Below are 7,577 nucleotides of genomic sequence, written 5' to 3' on the forward strand. Positions count from 1 at the left end.
GGTTTAGTCCTGGTTTAGACCTGGTTTAGACCTGGTTTAGTCCTGGTTTAGTCCTGGTTTAGTCCTGGTTTAGACCTGGTTTAGACCCTGGTTTAGACCTGGTTTAGTCCTGGTTTAGACCTGGTTTAGACCTGGTTTAGTCCTGGTTTAGTCCTGGTTTAGACCTGGTTTAGACCTGGTTTAGTCCTGGTTTTAGTCCTGGTTTAGACCTGGTTTAGACCTGGTTTTAGTCTGGTTTAGTCCTGGTTTAGACCTGGTTTAGACCTGGTTTAGTCCTGGTTTAGAACCTGGTTTAGACCTGGTTTAGTCCTGGTTTAGTCCTGGTTTAGTCCTGGTTTAGACCTGGTTTAGTCCTGGTTTAGTCCTGGTTTAGTCCTGGTTTAGTCCTGGTTTAGACCTGGTTTAGTCCTGGTTTAGTCCTGGTTTAGTCCTGGTTTAGACCTGGTTTAGTCCTGGTTTAGACCTGGTTTAGATCTGGTTTAGTCCTGGTTTAGTCCTGGTTTTAGACTGGTTTAGACCTGGTTTAGTCCTGGTTTAGTCCTGGTTTAGACCTGGTTTAGATCTAGTTTAGTCCTGGTTTAGACCTGGTTTTAGACCTGGTTTAGATCTGGTTTAGTCCTGGTTTAGACCTGGTTTAGTCCTGGTTTAGTCCTGGATGGGTTAAAGCTCTCAGGAGTTTAAATGAGCAGAACCTTCACGTTGGTCTGGGCGTCTCACCTGTCTGGTCAGGACGGAGCTCACCTGCCCGGGGAACACGAGGACCTTCTGCTGCTGACCAACACCAGCGCCAAGGACAAGGGCCGATACGACTGCGTGTGCACCTGGACTCACCAGCGCCACCTGTACCGCACGGTGGCCTCCACAGTACTGCACATCGAGGGTAAGAGCACAAACATGACACAATAAACACATATCGCAGGAGAGTCAAACTCATTTTGTTCCGGGGGTCGTGTCCAACCGACTTTGATCCAAAGTGTCCGGATCAGAAAACTCATGTCATATAAACCCCAAAAATAACAAGAAGTTCAAATATTTGTGCAGAGAAACACAAATCTATTACACAAATCTTTTTAAATTGATGAACTCTTTCTTTTACAAATATAATATTATGAACAACCTGAAAATTGAAGAAAAATACAATTTCAACACAAAGTTTGAACATGAACTTGTCTGTAAACAGAATAAATCCATTTTTGTTGTAAAATCCTGCACTCGGCTCCACTTTTCTCATGTTGGACATTTTTCTGATGAGGGTGTCACGGTCAACAGTCAAAACGATCGTCCTTTAAGAGCGTTTGGAAAGAGACAAGTCTTCATTTGTGCTGCTCTGGTGGGAGGGGCCACGTACAGAGACGCTGGAGACGCTGCTGTGATAAACACCACACAAAATTAACAACCATTTTAATAGAAAATATCATTCAAATATTTTAGTAGAAAATCAGCCGAGGGCCAGATTAAAGGTCTTGGAGGGCCGGATCTGGCCCCCAGGCCGTATGTTTGACACCTGTGACATATCGCATCGTTTAATGTGATGATACAGTATCGGTATCGTGAGCTGCTGTATTGATATATCGACCAAGAGTCTTTTTTAGGTTTATTTTCCTAAATTATTTTGTGTAAGAGCTGCAGTTGTGTTGACATTTTCACCGTTTTAAGTAAAATGTCACTAAAATTTCATCTTCTTCTTAACTTCGCACAGCTGATTTAGATTTTGTTTTTCACTCAACCGTATCGAACTGATTTGAAATATATCGTATTGAATCAAAAGTGAACCGTATCGAAAAAGCGTAACGTATCGTGACCTATGTATCGTATCGACAGCTTCTTAACGATGATCGGCTCTAGACGTGACAAGATAAGTAGAAAACTGTAAGAACTGAAACTGTACAGACGAGTCTCTGTAAAATACTCATAGGTTTAAATTTTCATCCGTGCACGTTTGAGTCATTTAGCGATCTGTCCCAGGTTCTATTTGAATGGTTAGCATCATGGAGAGCAAAGGGACGGGAGACACATTTTCAAAACTATAAAAGGAACCACAAAAGATGTTCCTCCACAGCAGAGTAGTCCTGGTTTAGTCCTGGTTTAGATCTAGTTTAGTCCTGGTTTAGATCTAGTTTAGACCTGGTTTAGTCCTGGTTTAGATCTAGTTTAGTCCTGGTTTAGATCTAGTTTAGACCTGGTTTAGTCCTGGTTTAGATCTAGTTTAGTCCTGGTTTAGATCTAGTTTAGACCTGGTTTAGATCTAGTTTAGACCTGGTTTAGTCCTGGTTTCGTCCTGGTTTAGACCTGGTTTAGTCCTGGTTTAGATCTAGTTTAGTCCTGGTTTAGATCTAGTTTAGTCCTGGTTTAGATCTAGTTTAGACCTGGTTTAGTCCTGGTTTAGTCCTGGTTTAGACCTGGTTTAGTCCTGGTTTAGATCTAGTTTAGACCTGGTTTGGTCCTGGTTTTAGACCTGGTTTAGACCTGGTTTAGTCCTGGTTTAGATCTAGTTTAGACCTGGTTTAGTCCTGGTTTAGATCTAGTTTAGACCTGGTTTGGTCCTGGTTTTAGACCTGGTTTAGACCTGGTTTAGTCCTGGTTTAGATCTAGTTTAGACCTGGTTTAGTCCTGGTTTAGCCCAAAATGTGAAAACAGTTAAATCCCTCTGTTTAATCCATTTATTTCAACAAAGTAACTGTAATCCAATTCCCACTCACTGAAACAGTAACTGTAACTGAATACAGTTACTCATCATTTGTAATCTGATTACTCCGGTACATGTAATCTGTTACTCCCGACACTGGTCGTACGTCACAGTGACGTGAACCGCTGGAGCTGAACACGGGAGGAGATTTGCAGAACAGCGTCTAGAAAATAAACGATTAAAGATTCTTCAAACATGAACCGCTCCAAATGAACTCCAGAAGGTCAGAGAAGAAACAACGAGAACTAGAGAAAGATCTGAGGACCTGGTTTAGTCCTGGTTTAGACCTGGTTTAGTCCTGGTTTAGACCTAGTTTAGTCCTGGTTTAGACCTAGTTTAGTCCTGGTTTAGACCTAGTTTAGTCAACTCGGACTAGAGAAAGATCTGAGGAGAAGAGTTTTCAGAACATCTCTGATCACACGTCCACAATATTCTGTCCGTTAAAACTACACAAAGTGAAGAGTGAAGCTGTGGAGCTCTGGTCTAACGCTGAGATGTTTCCAGAAAAGAGATTGTACCAGGACGTCAGGATCCTCGCTCCCACTGGACCAGTGCAGCTCGCCGACTCAGGTAACTCCACATCACACACACTTCAGCTCCAACCTGGAGTTTAGAAGAACCACAGGAACCCGCCGGAGGATCTAAGGCTGAGGGAGCTTGGAACCTCATACAGGAGTAACGGAAGATCTAAACAAGCTTTAAAGGTCATCAGAAAAATCTTAAAATCAATTCTAAAACACTCAGTAGTAAGTGAACAAGCTCCAGACTCCAGACCTGCTCCACCTGACTTCTTCTGTGTGTTCTGACCCATGGAGATGTTTCTGTGATCTGTGGTCTTCTTCTGTGTTCTGATCTGTGGAGATGTTTCTGGAGATGTTTCTGTGATCTTTGTGGTCTTCTTTTGTGTGTTCTGACCTGTGGAGATGTTCTGTGATCTGTGGTCTTCTGTGTGTTCTGACGTGTGGAGATGTTTCTGTGGTCTTCTTCTGTGTCTTCTGACCCATGGAGATGTTTCTGGAGATGTTTCTGTGATCCCTGTGGTCTTCTTCTGTGTGTTCTGACGTGTGGAGATGTTTCTGGAGATGTTTCTGTGATCTCCGTGGTCTTCTTCTGTGTGTTCTGCAGGAGCCAGTCTGCTGCTCAACTGCACCGTGATGTGCGGCACCAACGTTCCTCCACAACACTGTGTGGCGCTGTGGAAAGCCGACAAGTCGGACCTCAGATCAGACGGGTACAACCGGACCAAGCAGTGAGTCCTTCAACATCTCACGGAACATCTTACATCTCACAAAACCGACTCTTGTGAGGTTTAAGTCGTGTTCTAACGTTGTTCCCTCGTCAAAAACAGAACAGACCTGGAGAATCCGTGTGTCGTTCGTTCATTCGTTTTTCATTATAAAACCAAAAATAAGAAAACGAAAAAAACAACAGTTTTCTTCATTATTTGTCTCCAAAACCAAAATGAAAAAACGGATGATTTGTTTTTTCAGTTTTCGACTTTGTGTTTAAATGAAAAATGCAAAAAAAACGGATAACGGCCGTTTCCCGTTTACGTGACTTTGGTGACTCAGATGTCGGACTTTTGCACCGTGTACAGACTGAACCAGGACTGATCCAGGACCGAGACCAGACCAGGACCAAAGCGGGACTGAGACCGGGACGAGACCAGGACCAGACCGGGACCAGATCGGGACTGAGACCGGGACCAGATCGGGACTGAGACCGGGACCAGAGCGGGACTGAGACCGGGATCAGACCGGGACCAGACCGGGACCAGACCGGGACCAGACCGGGACCAGACCGGGACCAGGGCGGGACCAGAGTGGACTCTGAGCTTTGACTCTGAGTCTCCGCGGGGTCCGAGCCTCAGCTTCGAGCTGCTGTGGGCTCTGAGCCTCTGGTCTGGTCTGCTCTGGTCTGGTCTGCTCTGGTCCCGGACCTGGTCCATTTGAACCAAAATCGTGGTTCTTGAGTGTGGAGGACTGGAGCAGCCCGTCCGGACCTGGAGTCCACAGAACATTCTCACTTTCCCGGCACAGAACCAGCGCAGACGATGACACGGAACCACTCGAACCACTGGTCTTGGTCTCAGTTCCGCTCTGGTCCCTGTCTGGTCTCGGACCTGGATCAGTCCTGGTTCAGTCCGACATCTCAGTCACCAAAGTCACGTAAACGGGAAACGGCCGTTATCCGTTTTTTCATTGTGGTTTTGGAGAAACAAAGAAAAGTGTTGTTTTTTTGTTTTCTTATTTTTGGTTTTATTTTGAAAAACGAATGAACGAACGACACACAGATTCTGGAGTTGTGTTTTGTTTCATTCACGTGTTTGAGTGACTTTTTATTTTTTGTATGAGGTCCACAGACTTTTAAAATGTCTCAAAAGTGAAATAAATCCACGGAGAGAGATCCAGGTGCAGTTCAGAACTCTGTACTGAGGAATCCATGTGTCGTTCGTTTGTTCGTTTTTCAAAATAAAACAAAAAATAAGAAAACAAATACAAAAAAAAAAAAAAATATATTTTCTTTATTTGTCTCCAAAACCAAAATGAAAAAAAAAAAACCCAAAAAAACAAAGATTTTAGAGATTCAGTTTTTGATTTTGTGTTTAAATGAAGAATGGAAAAAATAGAAAAAGGACTAAACCAGGACTAAACCAGGACTGAACCAGGACTGAGTGTCGGGATGAGCCTGGAGGTGCTCCCACATAGTCCTGGTCTGGTCCTAATCTCAGTCCTGATCACCTGACAGTCTGAGACTAGGACTGAGATTAGGACTGAGACCAGGACCAGATTGGGACTGAGACCGGGACTGAGACTGGGACTGAGACCAGGACCAGATTGGGACTAAAACTAGGACTGAGACTAGGACTGAGACTGGGACCAGTTTGGGACTGAGACTGTCAAGCCATAAACCAAGATATTTAAATTTATCAACTGCTGTAATTGGTGATGAATCGGTAAATGTCAAATTTATATCATTAACAGAAAAAGGACGGATTCGTTTCTGGAACAACATGAAATATGATTTAGATTTATTAAGTAGAAGTTTGTTTTACTGTAGCCATAATTGAACAGGATTAAAATCATGTTGAATTGAGGATTGAATCTCAGTAATATTAGATTTAGATGAATAAATAACTGTATCATCGGGTTAGGGTTAGAGTTGAATATCACAGGAAGGGGAAGGTCGTTAATAAAAATAGAAAATAAAAGGGGACCCAGTGAGGAACCTTGAGGGACGCCTCTCTCTGTTATGGAGAAATTTGAAAAGCCTTTAAAGAAAACACATTGTTGGCGGTGATGAAGATATGAATTGAACCAAAGGAGAGCGGATCTGTCAAGGCCTGTAGAACGAAGCTTGTCCAGTAAACGATAATGGTCGACTTTCTATTCTTGTTTCACTTTATAAACCATTCGATTCATCGTTAACAACACTGACAATCATCATTTTTGGAACTTTTAGTGCCTATTTTATATGATCTTTACCCTGATGATGTGTTTTGTTGGTGTGATTTAAAGTAAAAAAGTTCATCAAAACATGATACTGAGTACAGAGGCTGTAAAAAAGTTATAACACTATTGAACATGTGTTGTAGGGAGTATTATAACCGCCCCTCATGCGTCTCTCCTCAGCGTGGACAAAAACCCGTCGAGCAGGACCATCGTGACCCAGACCCTGAGCATCGCCCGCGTCTCCGCCCTTCACTTCGGGGAGCGGTACACGTGCTGGGCCAAGGGGGCGCTACGGAGACCCCGCCTCCATCACCGTCCAGCTCCAGCCCCGACGTGAGTCAAACCAACAAAGACAAAACACTACAGCAGGAGGGTCAAACTCATGTTGTTCTGGGGGTCGTGTCTGGATCAGAAAACTCATGTCATATAAACCCCAAAAATAACAAGAAGTTCAAATATTTGTGCAGAGAAACACAAATCTATTACACAAATCTTTTTAAATTGATGAACTCTTTCTTTTACAAAATATTATAATATTATGAACAACCTGAAACTTTAAGAAAAATACAATTTCAACACAATGAATGAACTTGTTTAACATTAACTTGTATAAACAGAATAAGTCCATTTTTGTTGTAAAATCCTGCACTCGGCTCCACTTTTCTCATGTTGGACATTTTTCTGATGAGGGTGTCACGGTCAACAGTCAAAACGATCGTCCTTTAAGAGCGTTTGGAAAGAGACAAGTCTTCATTTGTGCTGCTCTGGTGGGAGGGGCCACGTACAGAGACGCTGTTAGTGACAGAAGGATCTAGAATCACCTCTGTCAGACTCTGGACGCACCAGGTCGTCTCAGTCGAGTCTCAGTCGAGTCTCAGTCGAGTCTCAGTCGAGTCTCAGTCGAGTCTCAGTCGAGTCAGACGGATCTGGACCAGACCTGGAGAACCGGTGGACGGTGGGACGAGTTTGTGGAAGGAGGAGCTGATGAAAATGTGTGGAGAGAAAACTTCTATGTGAACAAAGACGAACTTGTTGATTTAAGTTTGGGACGGACATTTGATACAATTTATAACGATCGATTATCGATGAATCATTAAAGTTTTTCTATTAAAATGATCATCATTATTATTACTATCTGCACTAATCTGCATCAATCAATTCAACTTTACGACATATAAACATAACGACTCTAGATCCACATCAGCTGTTTGACATTATAATGTGTTTAATTCAGTTTTGTTCAAATCTCACAGAAACAAAACTTAAAACCACATCACTAATTTACATAAACTAAGTGAAGATAAAACTCCAGCTCTTGTGTCGCTGATGTGGTTCAACTTGTGTTGGATTAAAAGACATGACTCAGGTGAATACAGGTCAGTGTGACCAGATTTGTGTTTGTCAAAACCAGGACAGCGTACGGGGGGAGGGGGGCGGGG

The 7,577-nt window shown here is 43.0% G+C and overlaps 1 protein-coding gene across 1 annotated transcript in view; it reads left to right on the forward strand.

The window, feature by feature from the left end:
- Positions 1–681: 681 nt before the first annotated feature.
- Positions 682–7,577, forward strand: part of LOC110169113 (interleukin-1 receptor type 1-like) — a 13,617-nt gene continuing 6,721 nt past the window's right edge. The window contains exons 1-5 of the mRNA XM_055150634.1: positions 682–880; positions 3,191–3,256; positions 3,812–3,935; positions 6,319–6,471; positions 6,969–7,093. Coding sequence (XP_055006609.1) covers positions 682–880; positions 3,191–3,256; positions 3,812–3,935; positions 6,319–6,471; positions 6,969–7,093 — 667 coding nt within the window. The remainder of the gene's footprint in view (positions 881–3,190; positions 3,257–3,811; positions 3,936–6,318; positions 6,472–6,968; positions 7,094–7,577) is intronic.

Source organism: Boleophthalmus pectinirostris, unplaced genomic scaffold, assembly GCF_026225935.1.
Source record: "Boleophthalmus pectinirostris isolate CB_2022bp ecotype Guang Dong unplaced genomic scaffold, ASM2622593v1 HiC_scaffold_1, whole genome shotgun sequence".
Classification (NCBI taxonomy): domain Eukaryota; kingdom Metazoa; phylum Chordata; class Actinopteri; order Gobiiformes; family Gobiidae; genus Boleophthalmus; species Boleophthalmus pectinirostris.